Source organism: Suncus etruscus, chromosome 10 (genome assembly GCF_024139225.1).
Source record: "Suncus etruscus isolate mSunEtr1 chromosome 10, mSunEtr1.pri.cur, whole genome shotgun sequence".
Taxonomy (NCBI): Eukaryota; Metazoa; Chordata; class Mammalia; order Eulipotyphla; family Soricidae; genus Suncus; species Suncus etruscus.
Genome location: NC_064857.1, coordinates 98,014,636 through 98,027,633, shown reverse-complemented (window position 1 = coordinate 98,027,633; position 12,998 = coordinate 98,014,636). Strand labels below are relative to the sequence as shown.

Genomic DNA, 12,998 nt, shown 5'->3' with positions numbered 1-12,998 from the left:
ATAGGGTCTCACACATGCAAGGAATGTGCCTTACCACTAAACCACACATTACTGGTTAGGTGTACTTCTGAAACTACCAATTCATATGTCACTGGTACACATGAAAATTGGCACAATATAAAGGGCAAAATGGCAATATGTTTCAACTATTTTCTCAATAAAACATTTGCATTTCTATCATTCATAAAAATTTAATTTACAGGATATTTTATATTTGCCTATATAGCAGCTCCACTTTGAAGAATAGTAGAGCAGACAATCTGGGTCTGATCCCTGATACCTGATATTGTCCCCCGAGCACTGTCAGAAGTGATTCCTGAGTTAAGAGCCAGCCCTTTGCATCATCAGATGTGCTCCAATTAAAATACCCTTAAAAAGTATCCAAATAAAGACATTCATTATAGCATTGTTCATGGTGCCAAAAATTAGAATAAATATAATTATCATTATCTGATTATCATTGGACATTAGGGAAATGCAGATTAAAACTGCAATGAGGTAATACACTTATACCAGTTAGAAAAGCTGATAAAAAAAAAAGCAAATACGGACTGTACCAAATGCTGGTGAGGATGTGAATGAAGAAACTAGATCTCGCCTCAATTTCTGGTACCAGCGCTTGATGGTACAGCCACGTGGGAAAATTGTTTGACATCTTTTTATAAAATTAAGCATGCATTCACTACTGTGCCTCCAAATCGAGTATTACTTAGCAATTGAGAGGAACAGACTGGGGATAGAGCAGTATAGATAGAACATAAGGTTGGTGCTGATGAAAATAGCCAATCCCAAAAGATTATGTCATGAGCACTTATAGAATACTTTTTACATGATAAAACATAACATGGAGAAGAGAGAGGCTACTATGAGGAACAGAGGGAATATAAATGTGTGATTCTAAAGGGGTCCCAGGAGAGACCATGAGGAGGATGGGAAGGTTTGGATCCTGATGGTGGTCCTAATTCCATTACATACATATGATAATATTGTGCTGTTTCTTTTCCCTTTTTGTCAGGAGGGATCATTATAATCTACAATTTATTGTAGGGACCTTGGTGATTGTACAGCAGGTAGGGCATTTGCCTCGCACACGGCATCCTTGCAACCAGCATCTTACTCGGAGTGAGTGCAGAGCCAGGAGTAATTTCTGAGTATCATTGGATGTGACCTAGAACCCAGAAAAGAAAAATAACCCCAAATTACAATAATTATAATCTATAATCGATTGCAGGTTCAAATCATTTGTAGATTGAATTGTAGATCGATTGTAATTGACACATGTTTGTAGATGAGAGTATGGAAAACTGGTCCAATCCGAGCTAGAATTGTATAGCAATGCCAGTTTCCTGGCTTTGCCGTTGTACTACAATTAGGTAAGATGCTACCACTGCGGAAACCAAGTGTCATATACCTGTATCTGTGAATTGGAAATAACCTACCTCGTGCCAGAGAGAGAAATTAGAAGGGTGGAGTGCTTGCCTTGCACATACGAAGCCCTCGTTTGATTCCAGACATCACTTCTTCCTTCTCACAAACCCCTCAGCCAGCAACACAGAGGTGGCTTCCGTGCCCCCTATCTTGATGGACTGAGACCTTATCTCCTTAAGAATACCTGGGAGGATCTCCACTGGGCCACCAAATTGAAGTAGCTTAAACGGTAAACAGTAAAAGGAATGAATTTTTTCAGTCAATGTGATCATATTCCAGGACAGTCTATAGCAGTATTCATGATGATAACAATGTCTGCCTTAGAGACAGTACCTGTTGTGGCAGATGTCTGTTAGTACTTTACACACATTGTGTTTGAAAAGCCAAGCAGCAACAATGGAATTGATATTATTATAATTTCCATTGCATGGATGAGAAACCTGAGACTGAAGACGTTAAGGAGTTAAGACACTTGCCTTGTATGCAGCCAACCCAGCACTGCATGAGGTCCACTGAACTCCATAAGGAGTTGGTCCCTGAGTACAACACCCTCAAGCATGCCCTGAGCACAGCTGGGTCTGGCTCCCCAAAAAGGACAAACAAAATAAGAAAACTGAAATTTGGGTGGATGGGATGGGGGTGAAAAAAAATCCCGGAGTGAAATGAGTCAGAGGGACAGGGGCATAGGGAAATGAGTCAGAAATGAAATGAGTCAGAGGGACATAGAATAGTTTCACTCATCTGTGGGATATTAGAAAAATAAAAGAGTATGGCAGTAACGTCCAGAGACAATAGAGATGAGGGCCTGGAAGAACAGCCTATAATGTGGAGCTTACCACAAAGAGCAGTGAGTGCAGCTAGAGCTCTAACTGTACTGATAACTACCATGACAATGTTAGTGAGAGAAATAGGCAGGGGTGGGGGAGGAGGGAAATGGGGGAGACTGGTGGTTGAAAAGTTGCACTGGTGAGGGGTGGTGCACGGTCTATGATTGAAACCCAACTATGAACATTTCTGTAACCATGGTGCTTAAATAAAGAAAATATTTTTTAAAAATCCCTGAGAGTGGTCACGAAGAGGGCATGCAGCAAGTCTGTGGTTGGTCTCCCGAACACTTACCTGCTACCCCTCAGAACAAGCTGGAAGTGTCCCCCTAAGCAGCACTAGATGTGACCCTTAGCCCTATAAAATAAAACAAAAAAATACCTTAAAATATTTTTATTGAGGCTTGGTGGATGCCAGAGCTCCTGAGGATTATGAGTCTTGCATTTTACCCTGCCTGTGTTCCTTGTCTGCTTTCTCTGCCCCTATCCTGGGGGCTTGAGATATTTTATAGATGAGGAAAGATGCTAATCATATGTCTCTAAGGACATCTTTAAGGTCACAAAACAGTACATAGGCATGATTCTGTTTTGGAAGTGATAGGAAATTATCTTCTCTGACTTTAGTTATGGAGACTGGAATTAAAAAATTCTTATTAGCTTCTTTTATTATTATTTTTGATTGTTTGGGAGCTACACTCCACTGTACTCAGGGATCACTTTTAGCAAGGCTTGAGTGATGTGGTACCAGGGACCAAAATCAGGTTAGCTGGATGCAAGAGAATTTCCTAACCCCTCTGTACTACCCAGCCCCTCCCCCTCCTTCTCTCTCCTCTCTCCCTCTCTGTCCCTCTCTTCATCTCTCTCTCCCTCTCTATCCTTCCTTCCTTCCTTCTTTACTTCCTTCCTTCCTTCTTTTACTTCCTTCCTTTCCCTCCCTCCTTCCCTCCTTCCCTCCTTCCCTCCTTCCCTCCCTCCTTCCTCCCTTCCTTCCTTCCTTCCTTCCTTCCTTCCTTCCTTCCTTCCTTCCTTCCTTCCTTCCTTCCTTCCTTCCTTCCTCCCTCCCTCCCTCCCTCCCTCCCTCCCTCCCTCCCTCCCTCCCTCCCTCCCTCCCTCCCTCCCTTCCTTCCTTCCTTCCTTCCTTCCTTCCTTCCTTCCTTCCTTCCTTCCTTCCTTCCTTCCTTCCTTCCTTCCTTCCTTTTCTCCCTCTAGCAGGGCTGGTGAGACCATAAAGAGTATAAGGGATCAATCCAGTTGGCCAAGTGGAAAGCAAGAACTACTGACTCTTTCTACTTGCCTATTTTTAAAAATATTGTGGTTATATTTTTTTTACATTTTGGGGGGGGCATACTCACCAATGTTCAGGGGTTACTTATGGCCCAGTGCTTGAGGGCTTCTCCTGGTGGTGCTGGGGAGACATAGAGTTCCCAAAGACTGTACATGGGAACTATACATGTAAAGCATGTGCTCAACTCTTTGAACTATGTTGTTTACAGGTTGGTAATACAGAAACTAAGTTGTGCTCTTTAAATTCATACCTTAAGTGTGCCACAGTTACCATTTGAGGTTTTTTCAGTGTTTGACATTGTTGGTGTATGATCCATCTGTAAAATGACCTGTCTCACCCTTTCAACTAATTTCCAACAACCCCTGTATGTTCTCAGAAGTATGACATGTTAGGTTTTATGGGAGAACTTCCTAATAAAACACTGCAATTCTTTTAATAGTAGAAACTACCCTTTTATTTATGTATGTATGGGTTTGGGGCCACACTTGATTGAACTCAAGGCTTATTTCTGGCTCTGCACTCAGAGATCATACTTAGAGGAAACCATACAATGTGCCAGGAATTGAACCTACATTGGCCTCATGCAAGGCAAGCCCTCCAGACTATCTCTCCAGCTCTGAGCTGTTTAATTTTTCTATTTTTATTTAAGGAACCATTACTTACAAACTTATTGCTAGTTGGATTTAGACATATAATATTTAGTACCAATTGCACCATCATTGTCAGCTTTCTTCCGCCAGCATTTCCATGTTTCCTCTCTTCTCCCCTCACTCCCACCCCCATCCCAGCCTACCACCTAGTCAGGCACATTATAGAGCTGGGTGGTTGAAGTTTGGATCTCGTGCTTTCTGTGTTGTTGAGTCTGTGGTGTGTGTATAGCTATACCACTTCCCCACATTACCCGAGCTATCTTTAATGAAAGGAAGAGGCTATGCCTTGCTGCAGAGGAGAAAGGTCCTGAATCTTCCTTTTTTGAAGAGCTCCTCCTCAGCATGACTCAGAAGAGGAATCAGTCTGAGTCCATCTGTGATGTGGCCTCCTGCAGTGGCTCAGCCCAGGCTCAGCCTACAACAGCTATTCTATCTTCGACCTATGTTCAAAACAGCTGGTAGAAGAGCCGCCACCCATCTAGGTTAGATGGGGACTGTGTACCAAAAGCTTTCGAGCACTAGGCCAGCAACAACCTACCCTCGAGGGTTGGAAGGTGTTTTCAAGGGTACTAGCAAGCTGCATCTTGTTCCTGTGGCTTCGATGTAGACTTGCAGAGGTAGAAAGAACCTCCTCTTCCACATCCAGGGAGCTCCCTTTACAGACTGAAATTTAGAGGCATTATGGCAGTAAGAAGCCCCACATATGCCTTGCTTGACCTGAAAAATAAAGTGGTGATTACTGGAAAGGGAAAGAACAAATGGGGGCTTAAAGGGATCAATTGTATCCTGGTGAGTAGAATCTAGGATTCAAATGATCATATTGTCATTACACAGCTATGATTTTTTTGTTTGTTCTTCAGGGAGTGTTTAGGCCATTTCCAGCAGCATTCAGGGTTTACTCATGACTCTGTGTTCAGGAGATTGACAATATGTGGTGCTGGAGATCAAACCAGGATTGTCCATGTGTCAGCAAGCATCTTAACCCTGTACAATCTGTTGGGGTCACAAATGTGGATTTATAAAGTTGTACACCTGAACCTAGTCAATAATATATGTTCTTGTTTCAATGCTAATGTTATAAGCTAATGCTACAACCACAACAACAACAACAAAAAGAGCCAGGGCTAGAGAGAGCCTAACGAGCTAGAGCTCTTACGTTGCTTGAAGGAAAACCAGGTTCAATATCCAGCACTGCGCCATGTCTACTCTACCCAGCCCTCTCCCTAATACCACCAGCGGCGGCCACTAAGCTACTCCAAGCAGGCTTGTAGCCTCTGAGCATTGCCAGGTGTGGTCTCGAAACAAAAACAAAGTCAGCTATTTGCTTATGGCATTCAAATTTATCTAAAGTTCCAACAGGGTCTTTCAATACAACAAGGAGTTCTGGGGAATGGTGAGAGACAGTCTCAGTGAAAGATGAGGAGTCAGCCACTGTGATTGCCTTCTGATGTAAACACCCCAGAGAAGGGAAGTCAGTTTGTTTGCCAATGAGGAGACACAGAGAAATGTCAATTAAAAACCAGGAAGAAATTTTTCCTTCCCCAGGAGAGTTTAGAGACTGGAGATTGTGGAGGTATAGCAAGTGGACACTGAGCAACTGAGCAAAGACCACAGGGCTAGGAAGCTGGAGATGGTGGAGCACCACCCTGGGGTACTCTGGGCATCTGAGCCTTCTAGAGTGCTTTGCTTATTGTCAGATATCATTGATGTAACTCATTTGGGTCTTTTTTGCTTTTATTTGGAGGGGGGGTGAGGGCACAACCAGTGGTGCTCAGGGCTTACTCCTGGCTCTATGTTCAGGTACTACTCCTTTCAGTGCTCAAGGAACCATATAGAATGCTGGAGATAAAACCCAGTCAGCCTCATGCAAAGCAAGCACCCCACCAATTGGGTTTCTTTGGCTCCAAGTTTAAGTTTTTAATCATTTGATTGACTGCCTGCCTTACTGCATGCTGGCCTGAAAGCCAAAATTGATTTGAAAAGTGGCAACCAGCTGGTGCTACATTTATTTAATTAAGAGCAGTAAGCATGGCCATGAAGAGTTGCTCCCCCAGGAACCCACTCAGATGGCCTTGGATATCTCGATATCCTGTAGAGTGGGGCAGGGTTGGGGTTGGGGGAACTATCCATTAGGACAGAAACTGGAAAGCACTGGCCCTTGCTATTAATGATATAAATACATGTTATTTTAATAAAAAAAAAAGAAGGGTCAGAGAGATTGTCCAACAAAGTATATGGAGCATATACTTTGTACACGGGGGGGGGGGGCAGATTTGATATCTGGCACTGCTTAGTTTTCCCAGAACCACCAGAAGTGACCCTGAGTACCAAGCTGGGAGTAGCCTCTAAGCACCACAGGTGTGGCCTCAAATACCAGCAGACACTAAGGTTGCTCCATAGATACTGGCCCCCTCTGAATTCTGCATTCAGGTATTCCTAAGCTTCATCCTGGCAAGAGATTCTTGTAGCCTCCTAAAACTTTATTTCAAGTCTGCAACCATTTCTGCTCTTTGTGTGCTCCTTCTCTCCCATCATTGTGATTCTGGTGGTGACATTTATTATTTATTATCGGCTATATACAGGGCTGAGCGCTTCCCAGCATCATCTTATTTGATGCCTATGAATCTTCTAAAGCTTGTGCTATTATTACCATCTCCATTTACAAATGAGGACATCTGAGTTCAGGCACATCCCATGCTCATTCAGGTCAGTCCATCCATGATGGAACTGTGGTGAGGGAACCACATAACGGATCATTCTCCTGGGCTTTCTATTCCATCCTTTGTTAAACTGAATGTACCATCAGTGCCTCAACTTGGATGTAACTTAATTAACTCACGTTGTGGTGCCTACCTGTTAAAGAACAAAGGGTTTCCATAGACGTTGTCAGAGATTTTCTTTGTGCCATGATTTTGTGAAGATGCTTCAAATCTGTTGCTAAATGTCACAAGCTCAGCAACAGCCTATGGAAAAGCTCAGTTGTTCCCAAAGTTGTGGAATGTGGGATGAAGTCAATAATGCATATGTAGTTTCTGGGAGACTAAATATGATACTCTTGACTATTAATACCTTTAAAATGCAAAGCTGTGGAATTCAATAACACGCCATGTCATTTGAGGAGAAATATATGTCTGCTTCTATGTTCTTTCTACCCTTTTAAAACAAAATGTAATAGAGGTTGGAACAATAGTACGTCAGGTAGGGCATTTGCCTTGCATGTGGCTGACCTGGGTTTGATCCCCTAAACCCTATATGATTCCCTGAGCACAAAGCCATTAGTAGACCTTAAGCATTCCCAGATATGGCACAAAAACAAAAACCAGGGATGGGGGAGAAAACAAAACAAAACAAAAATAATAGAACAAAATGTAATAAAAGAGATGGGAAAGCTAATGTTCAAACATGATTCTAATGATCAGTAATAGGTTGAGTGAAGTCCTTCAGAAGGGGGCAGATACAGAATGATCTCTCATATGTGGGATATAAAGAAAAATAATAATGGAGCAGCATCACCCAAAGCACCAGAACTATAGCAATGGACTCCAGAACTGAGTTTACCTGGGGAGGGTGGTGGGGCTCTGGTGTGCCTTACCCTTGGGATACTGGTGCATAGGTAGAAGAAAAGTGTGGGGGGTGACAGATATCTTGTTGGAACAATGAGTGCATGAAATTATCATTAACAGTATTATAAATTACAGTGCTTCAGTAAGAATGGGAAAGTAAATAAAAACAAATCACAAACATACATAAACCTTATGAATTTTGTTGTTGTGTATTGATATTTGTTGATTTATTTTGATTTCGGGGCTGTACCTGGCAATGCACAGGGCTTACTCCTGGCTCTACACTTAGAAACTATTCTGGGTAGGTTTGGGGGAACCACATGGGATGTCTAGGGTCGAACCCAGGTTGGCTATGTGCAAGGCAATACCTTCCCCAAACTGTACTATCTCTCCAGCCCCTGGAGATGTTTGGAAACAAAGCTTATCAGTGGTCTCAGGGACAAAGTGTGGAGGGTAACAGAGAAACTGGACTGCAAGGAATGCAGTTTAATTACAGTAAGAGGAAAATGGGTGCGTAGCCTCTGTGTATGTGTTAATATGTGTGTCTGTTTATTAGGGAACATTCCTCCAAGATGTAGGCCCTGAGCTGCCCAGAGGCCACTGAGGCTACACCCACTTACACTAGGGCTGCCATGGAATGTCATCATTGACACAGGCATGTGCTCTACCTCTTTTCTGTTTTTTGACTTTGGTTTTGTAGTCACACCTTGGGTTTTCAGGATGCACTACTCCTGCCTCTGTGCTCAGCAATCACACCTGGTGGTGGGTAGAGGACCATAGGGAACCTGGATCAAACCCTGGTCTGCTGCAAGTAGGACCCTGCTGCAAGCACCCACTGTGCTCTCTCTCCTGCTTTGTGTTCTACCTCTTGACCAAACTTCCAGGCCACTTCCTGGTCTTCAAAATGTCAGTCAATCATATTCTCTGTCCAGTTTTCATAGGACAAAGCTGGTTTTAGGTATCATCTAGAGATATACACAATCCATCTGACTCTCACTGGTGATTAATTGGGTCTGGGCGACTTAAACTTTTTCCACTTGATATTGCTTTGTACCTAAGGAATACAATACATGTGAGCATTGCCAGAAGCACCAAGAATTCATGACATCTTTTATTTCAAATTTGTTTTTTGTCATTGTTTATTTACAAACATTTTACTATTGCCAGTATTTTTGCAACCCCATATTCAGTTACATGAGCTTTCTGGGGTCTCTACCCATGGTTTAAGAAGCTAAGAATTTGTTACCTTTTTTAGTACTGTCTAGATTCTCTACCATAGTATTATTGCTGTTGTGATGATGATGATGATGATGATGATATTTGGGGGCCACACTCAGAAGTCCTCATGGCTTACTCCTGGCTCTGGGTTCAGGTATCAGTCCTGGTAGGGCTCAGGAGACCATATGGGGTGCTGGGGATCAAATTTTGTTTGACTACATGCAAGGCAAATACATTCCCCGTTGTAGGCCTCCTCTGTTGCATTATTAACCCCCATCCTAGTGTCTCATCCTTACCCCCAACACTCAAGCAGCTTTGTTTTCAAACATCTTTAGTCATTGGAGAAACAAACAATGCTGAGCACTGATAATTAATAATTCAGAAATAATTCTAAATACCCAAACATCATGCTCTAATAAGTATTAAAATTTTAGAAATTGACAGTGAATATGGAAGCGCCTTGGAATTGATAGATATGTGTGGGCATTTGTTTGTGACAGAGGGGCATGGCATTGGCCCATACTCTGCAGTGCTCAGGGCTTACTGATGGCTCTGGGCTCGGGGATCACTCCTGGAAGAGCTCAGGGGTTGTATTCAGAGTTGGGATCTAGAATCTAAGTGTGCAAGACACGCACCTTACCTGCTGTTCTGTCTCTCCAGTCTACGATGTGTGTGATTTTAAATTTTTTGATAAATTTTAATTTTAGAGCAGTTTTTGATTCATAGCAAAGTTGAACAGAAAGTACAATACTGCTGCTCCCTTCTCCCCTATACAGCATCCCACTCTCAAGTTACATGTGTTATAATCAATGAACCCACATTGACTCATTATCACCCAGAATCTATCATTTACCTTAAGGTTAAGTTCAATGTTAATGATTAAAATTTTTTGTTTTGTTTCGGTTGGGTCACACCTGGCTCTGCTCAGGGCTTACTCCTGGCTTTGCACTAACTAAAGGATCACTCCTGGTGGGTTCAGGGACCGTAGAGGTTGGCAAGGATTGAACCAGAGCTGGCCATGTGTAGGACCTTGCCCCACTGTGATCTCTCCAGCCTTGATTCAAATTATTTTTTTAAAAGCCAATTTAGATAAGACATTTTTGTACTCAAAATACTCCGCTGTGGAGGTTGTTTTGTAAAAAGATCTTATTTTTAATTGTGCCTCTTCCTTTATTCCATTTTATAATGATTCTATCTTTGTAGCCTACTTAACTTTAAGGTCAGCTTTTAATACCATATCAACGGAGAGAGAGAAACTGAAGCAGCTGATGGAACAGGATGTCTCTGCGTCCCCCTCCGCCCAGGTCCTTGGTCTGAAGCACGCTCTTTCCTCTGTAAGTCACATGCTGGGTCAGATTCTTGTAGAATAACTCATCTGGGTTCATGGTTTTATTTGTACCCTCTGTCTTCTTGGTTGTGCTGTTACTTTGTGAGAAAACCAAACAAATCATCTAAATTATAGTCCAACCTCTGATCAAATCTGCTTATTCTAAGCACCAACATTGAACCTTCTTGGACTCTATCTCTGGGACCTTCTGAGTCATTCTAAGTTGGGTTTCTTCCTATTGAACTTGATTTTTGTTTGTTTGTTTGTTTTTGGGTCACACTCCGCAGCACTCAGGGGTTACTCCTGGCTCTACTTTCAGAAATCGCTCCTGGCAGGCTCAGGGGACCATATGGGATGCTGGAATTCGAACCACCGTCCTTCTGCATGCAAGGCAAACACCCTACCTCCATGCTATCTCTCTAGCCTCTGATCTTGATTTTTTTTAAGTTCTGTGAACTTTCTAAAGTTCTGTAAAGCTTTTGAGTAAATCTTACAGAACGCTTGTTGATATCTAAAAACTGGCCATTTGAAGATTTCTGTTCTCAAATTTTGATTGAATTTTCAAAATGTTTGATAGCAAAGGGAAACTTTACATCTGTGGATCCAACTTATCACTCTTTCAAAGATGTGAAAGTGATTTGATTTGATAGTACGAAACATTTAGCTTTTTATTTCCTTTCAGGTACAACAAGATGAGTCATATAAATGTAAGGTAATCCATTGTGCTTTCATAACAACAGAAAGTAACTGTTGTACCTGAAATGTTTTTCAGTGAGATGTTGTCTAACATTCACTTTCTCCCTCTCTTGCTTTCTTTTGTTGATTCCAGTTGATTCTTTGGGAGACCTGTGTTCCATTAAATTTCCTGGAACTCCATAACAGATTGTTTGCTTGTTTAACCTTACCAACTGAAAAGTAAGAGAACTTTGGAAATAACATTTGAACTCACATAATGTCCCTTTGGATATCAAGGGAGACTGATTTCAGGGTTCCCAGAATACCAAGATTCAGAGATGCCCAAATATTGACATAGTACCTGCATGTACATGTTCCTCTGAATACTTCATCTCTAGATGACTTGTAATTCCTAGTACTTTATAAATGTGCTCAAAATCACCTCTGGCAGTACCTAGGAGGACCAGATGGGATGACAGGGCTCACATGCAAGGCAAGCACCTTACCCACTGTATGGGTATGAAAGGCCCACCTTTCTCTTTCTTTCTTTCTTTCTTTCTTTCTTTCTTTCTTTCTTTCTTTCTTTCTTTCTTTCTTTCTTTCTTTCTTTCTTTCTTTCTTTCTTTCTTTCTTTCTTTCTTTCTTTCTTTCTTTCTTTCTTTCTTTCTTTCTTTCTTTCTTTCTTTCTTTCTTTCTCTTTCTCTCTTTCTTTCCTTTCTTTCCTTTCTTTCTTTCTTTCTTTCTTTCTTTCTTTCTTTCTTTCTTTCTTTCTTTCTTTCTTTCTTTCTTTCTTTCTTTCTTTCTTTCTTTCTTTCTTTCTTTCTTTCTCTCTCTCTCTCTCTCTCTCTCTCTCTCTCTCTCTCTCTCTTTCTTTCTTTCTTTCTTTCTTTCTTTCTTTCTTTCTTTCTTTCTTTCTTTCTTTCTTTCTTTCTTTCTTTCTTTCTTTCTTTCTCTTCCTTCCTTCCTTCCCTCCCTCCCTCCCTCTCTCTCTCTCTCTTTCTTTCTTTCTTTCTTTCTTTCTTTCTTTCTTTCTTTCTTTCTTTCTTTCTTTCTTTCTTTCTTTCTTTCTTTCTTTCTTTCTTTCTTTCTTTCTTTCATTCTTTCTTTCTTTCTCTTCCTTCCTTCCTTCCTTCCTTCCTTCCTTCCTTTCCTCCCTCCTTCCTTCCCTCCCTCCCTCCCTCCCTCCCTCCCTCCCTCCCTTCCTTCCTTCCTTCCTTCCTTCCTTCCTTCCTTCCTTCCTTCCTTCCTTCCTTCCTTCCTTCCTTCCGTCCTTCCTTCCTTTCTTCCTTCCTTTTCAGAATGAGTACACCTCATAGTGCTCAAGGCTTATTTCTGGATTTGTGCTTAGGAATTACTCCTGGCAGTATTCAGAGGAACATATGGGATACCAGAGATTGAACCAGGGTCAGCCATATGCAAGGCAAGCACCTTAATTGCTGTACTATATCAGGCCCCTAAAATTGGATGTGTTTTTATTTATGGCTTGGATTCTTTTTTTGAGGGGGTTGGTGAGGTAGTGCTCAGGGGTTACTCCTGGCTCTGCACTCATGAATCATATCTGGAGGTACTCAGGAGACTATATAGGATGTCAGAGATTGAACCCAGGATACCTATGTGCAAGGAAAGGACCATACCTAACTCTTTGGCCCCAATGGCTTGGATTTTTTTTTATTAAATTCAGAATGATTTTTGTTTGTTTGTTTGTTTGTTTGTTTTTGTTTTTGGGTCATACCCGGCAGCACTCAGGTATTACTCCTGGCAGGCTCAGGGGACCATATGGGATGCCGGGATTCAAACCACCATCCTTCTGCATGCAAGGCAAACACCCTACCTCCATGCTATTTCTCTGGCCCCTCCGAATGATTTTTTTTTTTTTTTTTTTTGGTTTTTGGGCCACACCCCACAGTGCTAAGGGGTTACTCCTGGCTGTCTGCTCAGAAATAGCTCCTGGCAGGCACGGGGGACCATATGGGACACTGGGATTCGAACCAACCACCTTAGGTCCTTGATCAGCTGCTTGCAAGGCAA

The 12,998-nt window shown here is 42.0% G+C and overlaps 1 protein-coding gene and 1 long non-coding RNA gene across 2 annotated transcripts in view; both read left to right on the top strand.

The window, feature by feature from the left end:
• Positions 1 to 12,998, top strand: part of LOC126020055 (uncharacterized) — a 1,004,964-nt gene that overhangs the window by 156,133 nt on the left and 835,833 nt on the right. The window lies entirely within an intron of this gene.
• The window catches only part of OSBPL3 (oxysterol binding protein like 3), a 210,965-nt gene that overhangs the window by 140,724 nt on the left and 57,243 nt on the right, over positions 1 to 12,998 (top strand). Inside the window, exon 11 of the mRNA XM_049781437.1 lies at positions 10,172 to 10,302. Coding sequence (XP_049637394.1) covers positions 10,172 to 10,302 — 131 coding nt within the window. The remainder of the gene's footprint in view (positions 1 to 10,171; positions 10,303 to 12,998) is intronic.